This window comes from Ostrea edulis, chromosome 5, assembly GCF_947568905.1.
Source record: "Ostrea edulis chromosome 5, xbOstEdul1.1, whole genome shotgun sequence".
Lineage (NCBI taxonomy): Eukaryota > Metazoa > Mollusca > Bivalvia > Ostreida > Ostreidae > Ostrea > Ostrea edulis.
In genome coordinates, this window is record NC_079168.1 from 63,123,002 (window position 1) to 63,139,326 (window position 16,325).

The 16,325-nt window shown below is 33.2% G+C and overlaps 2 protein-coding genes across 7 annotated transcripts in view; both read right to left on the bottom strand.

Moving 5' to 3' along the window:
* Nucleotides 1-9,506, bottom strand: part of LOC125648904 (ninein-like protein) — a 93,416-nt gene extending 83,910 nt beyond the window's left edge. For 4 of the 6 annotated variants that reach the window (XM_056165065.1, XM_056165067.1, XM_056165066.1 and 1 more), the window contains exons 1-2: nucleotides 4,890-5,175; nucleotides 521-586 (exon numbers count right to left, since the gene is read on the bottom strand). The gene's annotated coding sequence lies outside the window, so the exon portion shown is untranslated. Of the gene's footprint in view, nucleotides 1-520; nucleotides 587-4,889; nucleotides 5,182-6,862; nucleotides 7,025-9,392 lie in introns of those variants that run through there. The other 2 variants (XM_056165064.1, XM_056165071.1) reach the window with 2 other exon arrangements.
* Nucleotides 9,507-11,957: 2,451 nt separating this feature from the next.
* Nucleotides 11,958-15,296, bottom strand: LOC125652777 (uncharacterized). The gene is made up of 3 exons (XM_048882175.2): nucleotides 15,198-15,296; nucleotides 14,710-14,902; nucleotides 11,958-12,843 (listed from the first exon to the last, which is right to left on the bottom strand). Exons 2-3 carry the CDS (start codon nucleotides 14,810-14,812, stop codon nucleotides 12,593-12,595), a joined length of 354 nt encoding a protein of 117 aa, XP_048738132.1. The 5' UTR covers nucleotides 14,813-14,902; nucleotides 15,198-15,296; the 3' UTR covers nucleotides 11,958-12,592.
* Nucleotides 15,297-16,325: the final 1,029 nt, after the last annotated feature.

The following is a 16,325-nucleotide window of genomic DNA, read 5'->3' on the forward strand; positions in this document are numbered from 1 at the left end:
CATGTTCATAACGACCACACTTACAACAAAATCACACTTATTCATTCCCCTATGAGAAGATAATAATGAACAATTTATTGGATATTAACAGAGTTTGGTTATAACGACATGTTTTTTACTGGCCTTGGACATTCGCTATCACCAGGTTTTACTGTATATGCAATTAGTAAGAAGCAAAATGAGCCAACACTGCTATTCTGTAGTGTAGCATGAGAATGATCTGGACCTTCCAGAAATGACATCGAGTAACCCTTGTCCAAAACCTTGGGTCTTATCTTAAATTTGATAAAAACCCATTGAACTTCAAAAGACATGAACCCTGCATAGACTGGCACTAGCCAGTGTATGATATTACAACCCCCCCCCCCCCCCCCCCCCCAATTTTGGGGGAATATATAAATGGCTAAAAATTAAATTTCAATTTTGAATATGGGTTGTTTATATCTTATAATTAGGCATAATAATCCTTTGATTTTGCTTTCCTTGTTTCTGATATTCTTTCAGCCATTCTTTTCATTACCTTATTGATGATTTTGTCTCCATTTCTCTGCATGCTGGGACATCTCATCGTCTCTCGACTTCAATCCTGAGAAGTAATCACAGTATAATCATGAAACAGCACTCAGTATGCTGGTTGTTTGTAACTATGATATCGATATTTCTACAGCACTCAGTATGCTGGTTGTTTGTAACTATGATATCGATATTTCTGCAGCACTCAGTATGCTGGTTGTTTGTCACTATGATATTTCTACATACAAACCTTTACAACCATCAGTATTAAGGAGGTATACTACATCATCATAATGGCTGACTTCCTTTTAAAACATGAATGATAATAGAGATATCGGCAATATTTGTATATTCCTTTTAAATCCAATTGCCTAGCTGGGTAGCTCGGTCAGTTAATATGTCAACTGCTGATCTGTAGATTGCCGGTTCAAGTCCAGCAGAGGTTTGAAATTTTTTCCTCATTACTTTCCACTAAAACTGCATTTTTTGACTAGATAAAGTAAATCTAAAAAAGTTTTCAACTTCAAAGTATTGTTGTACATATCCTCCACTTTTCAACCATATCAAATTTCTCTAGTGTGTTATTCCTTCTTAAAGTCAAACTGAATACACAACTCAGATCATGTAAAGTTAGCATAGCTTGAATTATCAGCACATAGCTGTTTCAAGCTAGATGGCTTTAATGAAGATATGATTGAAATTTGATGACACCAGATGATACATTTAATTGTTTGAGTAAAAATGGGTGTTGATAACATAACTTAGACAAACTGATCCTGAAACACGACCCACCGATCAATCCTTACAGTGGCAAAAAACTACGGCATTCCTTTAATTTTCAAACATTACATTAGCAAGCCCATTAAAATGTTTTAAAACCTAACTCTTCTGACACAGCACAGGAGTTAAAATTAAAAACCCAATTTCAAATTGTTTAGGGAGGTGTAATAGAATGTTGATTTAAATTACAACAGTGATCAGCTATACGGCTTTAAGCTATATTTCTAATTATCACGAAAGTAATTAATTTCTGGTAATATCATTCTAAGCACCTAACCACATGTATCAAAGATAAATGAGATAAGGCCATTAAATTCCTTTTCATTTGAGCCACACTGGAGTGAGAGAAGTCAAAACTAATTGTTGGAACTCCTAGAAACTGACAGTGTATATTGAAATTGTGATTGTACTTACATGTATAACAAAACGAATGCAATGTCTTTAAAAACAACGTTGATGTCCCCATACAGTATGGTACCCAAAGACAAGTCTAGTCATAATAAACATGTGATGCCCCCATACAGTATGGTACCCAATGACAAGTCTATAGTCGCAATACACATGTGAAATATGGTACCCAAAGACAAGTCTAGTCACAATACACATGTGAAATATGAAAGTCTTATTAAATATATATGCATACCAGTGTTGCTTCTCCTACATCTTATCTAATACAGGGGGAAAAAACATGGTTATGGCATGTCTAAATCTTCTGCTTTACAGACAGCAAGGAATACAAAATGTCACATTGTTCTGACATCTGTTATTAAATTTTAATACAGAGGGACTACAGGGGGGGGGGGGGGGAGATTAATATGTTGACAAAGAAGTGAACTGATGTCAAGGCAAAGGGGATTCTTCGAAATTATTCTTCAGGAATTTGGAGGGGGGGGTGCAATTTCATGTTATAACAGCAATATATCTAGCAATTATTGACGTTAAAAATATCTAGCAACTATTGATAAGTGGCAGATACTGTTTTATTAATCTATAAGGAATGTCAACCACCTGTGAAAATTGAATTAATATTAATATAAGATTACTATTTTACAAAATGAATAAAATGTAATCTAATATGTAAGTATGCTATTAAGTAACATCCATAATAATAGATCTTATATACATGTACATACATAAATGTACATTTAGTGGCTTTTTGAACAGTAGCAATTTTACCACCCACCCATCCACCCCCCTCACCACCCCACCCTTCACAGCTATTGCGTCCCAGAGCAAGGATTTCCTGTCATGGAAGGAGAACACTAAACTTGCTAGTGTTCAAATAGGAACTAAATACAAGTAGGTACTTATTCAACAGAATATATACATGTACATAAAACAAAAAGGAAAAAGCCTGGAATAACAAACAGGAAAAAGTCTAAGACTAGTCATCAATGGGGGGGAAAGTCTTTCAAATTAATTACCAGCAGATAAAAAAAAAAAGAAAAAAATCTTAAGCATAAAAAAATACAACAGTATATAGACATTGATTACATCAAATTTACAAAATCTTGTACAATTATAATGCAAAGCAACAGCAAATTAGATATGGTCATAAATTAATACATAAAGCTGGTGTATTAAGGCAAAATGTTAAAAAATCAAATATTCTACCTGAGTTGTTGGACTGACAATTCCAAGTGTATAAAATTATCAAGTTAACCTAATATTTCTACATTTGTGGGTGATCGATGATTAGGTCCCAGCATGACTGGCCATTTATTATCACAGTATCTCCCTAATTGAATTGTCTCCTGTCAATACACCTGTTACATAATCAATAAGGGGCTAACAATACAGGCATCAAATATAATTCATTTTATATATTGGCTTCGAACTGCTCTTTGGTGACAAAGCAGTTAAAATCAAATTTATAGATATGGTAGAAATCATATACCAGTTTCCTTCATATTACTTACTATTTATCCATAAGCAAATTTTAATACCGACCTGCTACATGTTCTCTCAGAATTATTCACCTACACTCAAAAAATTCAGTTGTAGATCAATTGTCCATCCTGTCATGCACAAAAATCACATTTTTACAGTGCACTTTTTGTGCTATTTTGATCCAATTTTTATTGACCTTGCATGCATGCAGCCTACACTGTTTATAAATTTCCTCCTTATCGAAATATATACTTCAGATTGGGTTTTTTAAGATATTGATTAAAAAGTTAAAACTTAATCTTCCTTACCAAATCTTGGTTTAATAGCCATCATATGTTCAGGTATTGTCTAAACATAGAGATCAAAAATACTTTAATCTTAATCTCTCGAAATCTTAAAGTGCCTGAAATGTCCAGGCTTTTAACATGCAACATTGACAATCAATGGCATATTTTTAATTACGCATATTTCGAACAATTCTAGTATTCATATGCTGACATCACCAGAAAATCCGTCAGCACAGGGTAAGTACCAGGTGCCCTTATCCAATTCATTTTATTCTAATCAATGTTTTGCCCTATTAATTCTGATTACATGTACTACATCAGAAGTTCATTTTTTTTCCTCAAATGTCACAGTTAAGGACTTCAATTCTTAATCTTTCATAAGTTTGAGTGAGAAATGTCAAAGTCCACACTAAATGTTGTTATTTTCAAAACTTGTTTTACTGTAACCGTGGAAAATGTGTGGGGATTATTTATACTAAATATGTGATTACAAGATTTTCATGTAATAGTTTATAAGCAATTTATTAATCAAAGATATTAATATCGCATAATCAAATACTACACGTATGATAAAAGGAAATATGCAGAAATATTCACGTTTACAGTACTGCAAATGAATTAAAGCCATTGTGAAACTTTCTGTTAATTCATGACATTCGAATGTAAGTAATACAACATTAAATTATAGATTTTGACATTTTTACTTTTGTTTATTATTAAAATGTCCCTTGTACCTGCGGTGTTTTTAATTGCGGAGTCTGAATCCGTAATCAGCGAGTGACCTGGGTATCAGACTGGAGAAATTTTGAAATGCGGCCTTTCTGTACTTTCTTTTAAAATGAAAACTCGGAGTGTTACTATACTTAATGCGTTACTGTACGCAGTCCATTGATTCTATCCAATTTTGGAAAAATCTTAAAAGGCCCAGAATTTACAACCCTGCAAACCACATAATCAAAAATTTCAATCTCCCCAAGTGTACAATAAAACATCAGAACTGTTGAAATACTTTTTCAAGTGTTTTAAACTATAAGTATGTCATGAGCACGAACACTTGGCGTTTAAACTCTACCTAATAAAATCAAGAATACAAATCTCTATTATTATTTTCTTTTTTACTATTTGAACAAAGTGTTCTTCTCTATTTGAACATCAAAATCAAGACTGAAACTGCATTTTTCACTTATTTTTACACATAAAGTGTGCATTTTAGTGAGAGTTTAAGATGTCTAATTTACAAGAAAATACTTTGTAATGCTTGAAGTATTAATGAATTATATTTCATTTCTGGCAACTTTTCAAACTTCAGACTTTTTAGTAACAGTATATATAATACATCAATATAAAACAAATACACACACTCAAATAATCACAAATTGTAGGGAAACTTTCTCATAAAAATAAAAAGCCAATCCTTACCTAAACAATTATTTTGTCAGAAAATTGCATTCGAACATAATCTTTCCTTAAAGATTAATCATTACATATCCTATGAACACAACAACTCAGCCAAAGACTTTGTACGCATTGAATACACAAATATCTATATCACAGTCAGCTACGGGAATCTTAATAAGCCACATATAAACCCTATAATCTCCAATCTAGTCTTTGTCTAATAACATTTTTTATGTAAATTCCCTAGCTGAATTTCATGAAAATGTGTTTAAACTTGAAAGTCAAAATGAGAGATCTATAAGTGAAAATGTTTTGGTTAAATACCATTTAACATATTGTTTTAAACCCCCATTTATTTAAATTGACAATCCAGAGAAGAAATTGAATTTTCTGCTTAATGACGTTTTAGTGGAATATGATACGGTGGGTGTTTAGGAGCTGTTTAGAATCAGAGCTCCACTAACAAAAGGATTTTATGCATGACTGTCCAACACATTTCGAGATGAATGCACATCTACCCATGTCATTGTTTTATCCAATTAGCTTATCTTTCAAGATTACTGTACATCTCAATCGTGTGTGTAAAGTCAACAAATAATCCACAATGAGGACATTTAAATACCCTGATCAAACTCGGGTGCACGACATGCGTTGAGCATACTATTGACATTGCCTGTGCTTTATCTTATTTAAGCACTTTGTTCAACTCTCACTTTTACATTCATATACCCATAATTCTCACATATACCCATAATTCTCACCTCTGTCCTAACAGTTTTTAATATTTAAAACTAGATATATGAATGTTCATCATTGATTCTGGAAAAATTGAAATTATACAATAATTCCAAATATTCAAACATAAAGGCCCTTCTACGTCATGTATGTACATTCTTTAATTAACAGCTAAAGAAAGTGATAGGATTCTAGAGAGATAAAATATATATACTTCCATCTCTAACATAATTTTAGCATACAGGACAATCTTCCATCTCTAATATAATAAATACCATACAAGACAATCTTCCATCTCTAATATAATATATACCATACAAGACAATCTTCCATCTCTAATATAATATATACCATACAGGACAATCTTCCATCTCTAATATAATATATACCATACAGGACAATCTTCCATCTTTAATATAATAAATACCATACAGGACAATCTTCCATCTCTAATATAATATATACCATACAGGACAATCTTCCATCTCTAATATAATATATACCATACAGGACAATCTTCCATCTCTAATATAATAAATACCATACAGGACAATCTTCCATCTCTAATATAATATATACCATACAGGACAATCTTCCATCTCTAATATAATATATACCATACAGGACAATCTTCCATCTCTAATATAATATATACCATACAAGACAATCTTCCATCTCTAACATAATATAATATATACCGTACAGGACAATCTTCCATCTCTAACATGATATACAATGTATGCCATGCAGGACAATCTTCCATCTCTAATATAATAAATACCATACAGGACAATCCTCCATCTCTAATATAATATATACCATACAGGACAATCTTCCATCTCTAATATAATATATACCATACAGGACAATCTTCCATCTCTAACATAATATACACCATACAGGACAATCTTCCATCTCTAATATAATATAATATAATATATACCATACAGGACAATCTTCCATCTCTAATATAATATATACCATACAAGACAATCTTCCATCTTTAACATAATATAATATATACCATACAGGACAATCTTCCATCTCTAATATAATATATACCATACAGGACAATCTTCCATCTCTAATATAATATATACCATACAGGACAATCTTCCATCTCTAACATAATATACACCATACAGGACAATCTTCCATCTCTAATATAATATAATATAATATATACCATACAGGACAATCTTCCATCTCTAATATAATATATACCATACAGGACAATCTTAAATCTCTAATATATATACCGTACAGGACAATCTTCCATCTCTAACATGATATACAATGTATGCCATGCAGGACAATCTTTCATTCCAAACAGAGCCATGATCCCTCGAGTAGCTGTTAAGAGACCCAAGACCTTAATCCGGTTTTCTTTTGCCGTCTCGTCCATAAAGTTTCACTTATACCTGTCAAAACATCAATATCTACTACATCATAAATCTATATGTACCATCTATAAACTTGATATGCTTATAAATATATAGCAGGGGAAATAACAACATAATCTAACAAGAAATTCTCACACATTTGCCCAATACTAGATGAAATTGCTTTGTATATTTTAGATTTATCAGTATGTTGTAACCTTTTAAGTATATATACAGTATTGTTCTGGTTATGTATGCACATACTGCCTAAAAAGTTTCATCAAGATGCAATTTATTAAATTTTTATATGAGAGAATTAAGTGAGCGATATTTATTTTCTACCAAGCTGGAGAGTGAGAGGTATCAGACACCCTTCCCTCTATATGTGTCTCTAACATAGCCTCATCAAATCAAATAAAGATGTTTCATTAATAAAAGAAAAACAGCATAAAAACTCTGTTGTGTAATGAAAATCACACAATAAAATATAACAAAAAATCCATAGATCTTCATTCAATGTTAAGGTGGTGATATCCTTTATGTAAAAATCCCATGTAGCATGGACACATTCTTCATGGAGCAAATTAGAACAACATCACATTGTACAGAATCCTAATCTTTAACCTACTGATGAAATATTTCAGAATTAAGGTTGATCGATCCTCATGTGATGTCATAGGTTTTTGCAAAAATCTTAATAAATTAAACTTTGCGTATGATTGAAATATATCTTTCTGAGGAATTTTATTCACTGGATATAATAAAAAATCTGGTACACTATTAATACTGAAAAAGTTTATATTTTCCATAGATAATCAATTATTTATAATTAAAATAATTTTGTCAAGGACAATAACTCCTATGCTGGAATTTCCTCTACTGGATGTCTATTATACATTGATTTACCTAAATCCACAATTAATCTATACATATTTATGAATTATCAGTTTTTTAAAACTGTTGATATTTAAATTTTGTCATTTCAACAAGTTTTTATCTATTTTTATTATTCTGTTTAACGAAAATGTGTGATTTCCTGATGTTGATGTATACTTCTGTTTTTGTATGTCTGACATCTTTAAAAAAGTGGCAACATATATATTTTCTTTGGTTATTAATTAAATTAAACTATATTGAGTGGAAATTAATAAAGTTTTCCCACTTTTAACCATTAATATTGATGAGTCACAATTCATGAGGATGGAGCTACCTTAAAATCTTGTAAATAAAATCTTTGATGTGGATTGAAGTTTCCTACATGTACATATTACACCCCTTCTTCCCAATCCCCCCTCTTTTTTTTTTTTATTGGTGATACTATTACATGATCACATTGACATCCATTCAAAAGTCTATGATTAATGAAGTTGATCATTTGTCGTCAAGCTTTTCAACATAGGAACAATTTCTCTGATACAATAAATAAAGTTACATTTACATGGTTGATTTTTTTTCTCATCCTGTTCAACCCTAGACAAGAAAGGGGGAGGGGGGGGCTGTCACCAGGTTAGGTTAAATGTAGTACATTGCATTGTATAGGGAACCTCATGACTACGATGAAATTCAGTTATCTACATATTAAGTTGTTAATTTCAGATCAACGTAATGTGACTGCAATATAAAAAAGGATGGTCATTAGGATTACTTTATTGTAATATAGATAGATTTGTCTACACCAACCACAAAGTGTACACCTTTCCATAATGAAGCACAACGGTCTGTTTTTGGTGTACACCTTCTACACCCTGCACATGGCATGCGTTGGTAATTGCACTAACAAATTTAATACGGCTGACAAACAGTGAGATGGAAAAGCATGTTTTTCTCCATACTTATAATTCCAGTGTATTGTATGTATGTAGTCATTTCAATCCAATTGAAATTAGATCCTTTGATCTGCTCATCTATTTGTGTTTTTATATTTATATATGAGCAAATCAAATAAAGGATCTAATTTTAATTAGATTGGTAGTCATTTACAAGAGTTTAATATATATTTTAAAGAATAAATGAAAACAATTGATAGAAAAATGAAGTTCGGCGCCAAAAAATCAATAAATAATTTGGAGTATGACCTAGTATTTTTCAGATTATGTATTCCTAGAAGCACATCAAAATACATTTTTGTAAAATAAAAAATTTAATTCTAGTCATTATTTAATGAGTAATTTATATCATAAAATCGTTAATTCTCCAATGAAGATCCCCTCAGCTGCTGAACGTCCATATTGAATGTACTACATCAAATTGCACTTGATTATAAGGTGTAAACCGACTACACTGATTGTGAAACGGTGTGGACAAATCAAGCCCGCCCAAGTATACCGTGCCATCAACTTCGCAATATGGGTCTCTTGGCAAGTCTTGCTACTGTTACCATTGGGACAGGGTACTCCTAATTTCGTACCGATTAACACCAATTCGCTGCCAGGACATGTAACTGTCTTGTTATATGTTTTGTAGTACTGATAGCTACTGCTACTGCTGCTGCTGCGGCACGACAAGGTTGAAATTTTTACACCTCGATCTCGACCCAATTTTTTTTTATTCTGACGTTTTCTCTCCCTTAAAAAAAAAATCAGAGAGGGCTACATTATTGCAGCTACATGGAACTGTACATAGCTCTCTGAAAAAAATATTGAAACGGATCAGAGATCAGAAATCTTTCCCCATTTTATTTTTCAGAGAGCTACAGTTCTGCATGCAGCTAACTGGTGTATTGAATTTCTGCGCCGATTTTGCAGTTTTTACGTTGAACTCGGTAAAGAAAACCCTTTATAAACACCACGTCAGTAGTGTTCGAATACGATTTCATTGCATAGACCCTTTAAGTAGGGCATACTACATCATCATAATGGCTGATTTACTTTTCAAACACGAATGAAAACACAAATATGAGCAATATTTGTATAACCTTTTAAAATTTGATCGCATAGCTGGGTAGCCGCGGCTCAGTTGGTTAGAATTAACGTGTCGAATGCTATTAAACGAAACCACACACACACACACACACACACAGATACACAATGTGCCGACCGACTGTCCAGCAGGGGTTTTAATATTTTTTTAAAATTACTTTCTACTAAAAACTGTACTTTTTTCACACGAAAAAAAAAGTTTTTAATTCTAAATAGTCTTTACATATCCTCCACGTTTCATCCACATCAAATTTCTCTGGTGTGTCGATCGTCCTTCACGATTATATTGAACATTGTGTATGTACATTAAATATTTCCAGATAAAGAATATCACATGAACAGAGAATTTTAAAATTGTGTGCACAGATTATTAACGTTACCAAAACTTGCAGTTTCACCTAAAGCCTGTGGCCCAGTTCCATGAGCTGGTATTAATTCATTGTATAGATCTACATTGTGATTTTTCATTTATTGCAATATCATTTACCTATATTTACATTTTGAATTCAAAGAGTTATTTCCTTTGACTATAAAGTGATAAAAAAAAATCATCTGTGTGTTTTGCATATGATATATATCTGCCAGTGGCGTAGCTAGGTTTGAAATACATCGTATTTGTAAGCAGGGGGTCTGGGGGCTGCCGCCCCCAGAAGCTGAGGAAATTTTTCGTAATATATGTAATAAAGATGTAACGAAACTATTTGTAAACACGTGCTTACAGTGCGTTTTGGGGGTTGTTTTCCCCATTTTTATTCCAAAAGAAACGAAACCTGAGCCAACTGAGGGAAAATATGGACAGGGAATCGCTGGAATGCGTTGTCCATGCCTTCATAACAACAAAGCTGCACTACTGCAACTCTCTCTCTATTACGGTGCCAATCCATCCAAAACGCTGGAGCCAGAATCATCTCAGACACCCGCAAATATGACAGCATTACACCAGTACTACGCTCCCTCCATTGGCTGCCAGTTCAGCAAAGAGTCATCTTCAAGACATTGGTGTTAGTGTACAAAACAGTCAACATCATATGGCTCCATCATCCTATCTGCAGGAACTCACAACACCCTATTCTCCCTCCAGAACTCTGCGGTCCACTGATCAGAGCCTACTACAAGTGCCATTTACCACATCATCTGTGATTCTAAATTGTGGAATGCTCTACCATATGATATCAGAACTGCTGCTAGTCTCTGTATCTTTAAATCTAAACTAAAGACCCATCTGTTTACAATTCATTACAACTAGTCTGTGCAGATGAAATCTAAGTCAAGATTACTATAGCTATGATGTACAATCATAACAGACTCCTTAAAGTATTTTCTTCTACTAGTCATTTGTTCTTATACAACTTATTTTATTGTTATTTAAATAGCGTTTAGAGCAATATTGATTTTACGTTTTACAAAATAAATTTATTATCATTATTATCTACGAACCGATTTATCTCTGGACTCAAGACCGGTTTTTAGACCATCAAATCTCAATCTGATTAAAACCATGTCTTTGATTCGCTCCATTATTGTTATGTCGCTACACAAAATATCAGAGAATTCACTGTAAAACAGATTACACAGGTGTCGGATTAGACGGATTTGACTGTATCTGAGAATTCACGGTAAAACCGATGTCGGATTAGACAGGTGCATCTGTATTGATCAGAGAATTCATTTTGTGTAGCGCCATAACAATAACAGAACGGATCAAAGATTTGATTTTAACTGATCAGATTATTCAAATCTACACCTTACAATAAGAAACATCCAGGCAGCATTTTGATGTCTGCATGAATTGGGCCTTGTCCCATAGATAGGGCCATTGTAACACCATCGTCGTTATCATCATCCTTATTCGTTTTATCATGAAATAAATGACTGTAAATTGTGAACCCTAAGCCAGGAGTTAGTTATTTCTACCTTACAAACCGCAACGCCTGCAACATTTACACTTATATACAACTTTTCCCTAGTGCTTTGGAATTTATTGACAAATCATGAGAATAAATTACATTTCATACAGACAATTTGTATTCATTTTACTTAAAAATAAACATAAATTCAGTTTTCATAATTTTTTTTATTTTATATAAATGTTTGTTTTTAATAGCAAGCGTACGTCGTTAATTAAGATTTCCAAGTGATCTGCTTCTAACGAATTCTCAGAAAACCTTACACTAGTATATATCTGAATACTATAGTACTTATCTGATTACCGGTATCTGAATACTATACTATCTTAAACTGGTATGTGAATACTGGTACATCTGAATAGTTTGTGTCGGGTTTTTTCCTCCTTGACTTTTGTTTCGGGAGATCTAGAGTTTATAATTTCCGGTTACTCACTCGTTCAATAAATGACTTGTTTACTATGCATGCGTAATCGACTAGAAAAACAATAGACCTAGGCCTATAGCATTTCAAAAAATGTATCCATGTGCAAATTCATTTTACTTAACACTTGCCAATATTTACATGGACATATTCATGAACTGATTTATTGAACTGAATTAACACAACACTAATGCAGTTTAGATTTATATACAGGTAGTTGTCTCTGCTTGTTCAGACGTCGATCGTTCCTAATACCATAATCACAAAAGATTACACCATCAGTTGATTTAACGTATATTATGTTGTTGTTTTGTGTTTCAACAGCGTCAATTCAAAACGTTCTAAAGTTCCCTTGATAACTCTATTGATCAGACAATTTATTTTTTGTTAAGTCTTCAGTAATCTCATTTTCTTCAATCAAGTCACAATTTGTCGTGGGTTGTATGTAGAACGTGGGAACCACGAGTTGTTGTGCTTCGTAGTATGACGTCAGATCTTCGTTGGAGCTGACGTTGCTGGATACGATACTGCGGTTACTGTTCACTCGATGTTTACGAGAGTAGTTCTCTCCTGCACGAAGATGTCTCTTAGGATCATGTGTTGTGGATGCAACTAAAACAAAAAAAACATCACAAATGAGCCTGGTCACAACTGCATTGACTATTTCCGATTGACATAATTTCCCTCTTGTTTTTTTAAAATGATCTAGTCATTTTCTCCATCGTCGGTAACCCACGGTCCGTCTCGCAGTCTCTATTTTTATTACGTTTTTCTCCGATACGTGTTTTTTTGTTTTTGTCAGGGAGTGTTGTCAGAAACTTTAGGATGATAGCGAGACTGACCATCGGTTACCAACAATGCATTTTCTCATGTGATCGAAGTGCGTATGAATCTTGATAAATATAACTTACGACTATTTTAACGGCTGGGAATATATTCTGACAAAAATGAAAGTGAAATGTAAATATAAATCTCAGTTTTGAAAATGCACGAGGTTGTGAACAGCAATGCTTCTAAAGAGAATAGCCAGTGTAGACCTATACTTTAAAAAGTTTCATGACGCTAACGAAGTATCCATATACTAGCGTAAACGTCGCAGTTCATGACCTTGTATTTTCAAAAATAAAATTTATTACACAAGTCTAATATTCATAATGGGGTGTAAATAAGAATATTTACTAAATTTAGGACTAAAAATAGCCGTTTATCATTTGAAATTCGACGTAGTATTATAGAGTGAAGAGTGGTGGTATTAAGAATGCTCAAAATTTAGCGAAGAAAGAGAAGTTTGTTGCACCAAATGGAACTTAAATTGCTCCCGGCTTGTAAAATTGAATTTGAAAAAAAAATAATTCATCATTAAGGTAAATAGACTGTGGTCGATTTTTTTCAATTCAATTTGACAGGCATGGGACAGGTCCCAGGGGGTTGCATAGAAGATATTGTCGCAGAACAAAATGATCAATATATACAATATATATATACTTGTTTGTACTTGTTTCCCCAAACCTGCTGCATCCACATGCAGTTTGCAGTCTATGTAACCTGTAGTTAATGTGGTAAACTTTCTTTCTTTTTTGAATTTCCTTCTTTATAAACTGTCTTACCGTTATGCCCCCTGGGTCCAAAATTGGAATAAACTTATCTTATCTTATCTTATCTATACTCCGGATACTGTCGCAGATATGTACAATGTAAGTGTGCATCTTTTTGCCTCTTTGCCGTTATAATGATATTGCCGAGTTGTTTTACAACTGCTGTTCAAACATGCAATTATCCCAAAGTCCCGTCCTTTCATACTTTATAGATTTCCTCAGTTAAAGAGAGATAATTCAAATTATGCATTACCTCCCTTGTACACTGGGGCTTTTATTGTTTATAACAAATCAAGCTTGCTGTATTTGTGCCATGCCCACAATGGCAACATGGTTGGCAAATAAGATATTTCTATTTCTGAATCTCATGTACAATGTAGCAAGTATATGGTTAGAATGAAGAACAGTTTACAATCGATTGGGATTAAATTGAATCTGTTTCAATAATTTACGACACAGTGTTATTGATTTAATTGCATTGACGTATCATGTACCATTTTGTAATGTCTGATACACGAGAACAGGTTTTACCTATATGTTTTGTCAGTAAACCCATGATGTTTCATTATTTACAATTGTCGATAGAATAAAGATTTTAAGATAATTATCCAAATACAAAACACAACATAAGTTGAATTACTGTTCCTGTACATAATTATCTTTGACAAGTACCCCATTATAAAATATTCATATTCAATTTGTTTGATCAAGACATCTTAATAATTAGTTTAAAATACAGTACTATCCTCGTAAAGCCCCCCCCCCCCCCCCCCCCCCCCCCCCCCGTGCATGTCGACTTTGAACAATTATTTGATCATGCGTAATTCACCACATCTTAACATCTATATCGCAATTAGCAGCTCTTCATAATGGTCCCCCTTACCTTTCGCACGCTGGGCGTGAACACAGATGCCAATGAAACTAACGATGCTGATTAAGATGACGGCGCTGAATCCTAGAGTCAATGAAGTCGTCCAAAGATCCATTCTGTGTCACCATAACCGTAACGCGGCAGATCTCCCCGCTCTGAGGTTTGAGAACAGTCGTATAGCCATCCAAACTAGATCGATGTGAACCTTGAAAAATAAACTTATCGCTAAAATGTTTCTTACAAAACAAGAGTATGAGAATAATTGAACACCAACAATACATTTAAATCGTAAACAGAGATTAAGCTATATAACGTAAATATAATTCTCCGTGATAATAGACCATCCACACAATGACAATTCATCCACGTGAGACAGCATTTAAAAAAAACTGTTGATACATGTCTTCTTTGACTTCAAGGCTAAGCAATCAGTTCCATGGTGTGCATGTATATATAGAACTAATTATATTGATGACCATTACGGATAAAGAAAAAAATACTTCTATGGATTCCTTCCGTATATCCTGCTTCACCGTGTACAGGAAGTCACAGGTTCACGTTTCTAGCAATGAACGCGGTCCGGTCTCGCGAGGACTATCAATCTAATTAAAATTAGATGTTAGATCCGCTCACATACTCGCTACACCGGTCCCGGAGTTTTCACATATTATTTTACGAAAAAAGAAAATAATATGATCAATCAACTATCAGAATGCAGGCATGAGATGTCATACATAAGTTAACGAGAAATGGGGCTCCAATATCCTGATGTATTCTGTTTTTATCGAATAAAAAAATCTGGGACGGGAACCGAAGACCGGGTTTTAGTCACCGGACCTAGACCGAAGACCGGGACCGACACCAGGTTTTAGTCAGTACCTTAAATGTAGAACTCAAGGTCACCGGTATATGATCATTAATTATCTAAAATTACTTGTTTTACCGTTTGATTATACATCCTACATTTCTGTCAGTTTTTAATATACCTGTACCACCGGTCTGTAACCGCAGCGTTCTCAATGGATTGCGTCACATTGGAATCGATTATATTGAACCTATTACGTCACAATCTATGTAAGGCTTATAGAGCAATTAACCATAATAATCCCCCCCCCCCCCTTGGTAATGGGATAAACTTACTTTATATCGTGTGGAAGATAAAGTAAAATAAAATTTAGAAAAATAGAAACAATGAAAAAAAAAAAATTAAAAAAAAAACAAACCCCAGAAATAGCATTATGGCATTTCATAGATACAAAAGTTACATTTCTATGCTCTGAATAAAGGTTAAAATCAAAATACAAGAAACTATAATGGACGTCTATTATGATCGATGATGATTGATGCAGTTGAGATTCGTGCATTCCATTGAAAATAAATAGGCTACACAATATTTATTTAATTTTATCTATCTAACAAATAAGGACAAATTTACTTGGTTGATGATTAATGAAGACAAACCAGTAAATTTTGTCAAATTGAGTGAATATTTAGTGCAAACTTTCAGAAAAAGAAGTGATGCTTTAAAACTGCAAAAATCATTATAGTTTATTATTCATATGTTGGTATAATACTGATACTGTCCATCTACTTGTATATATACATGATTAGCAATTCATATATGTATA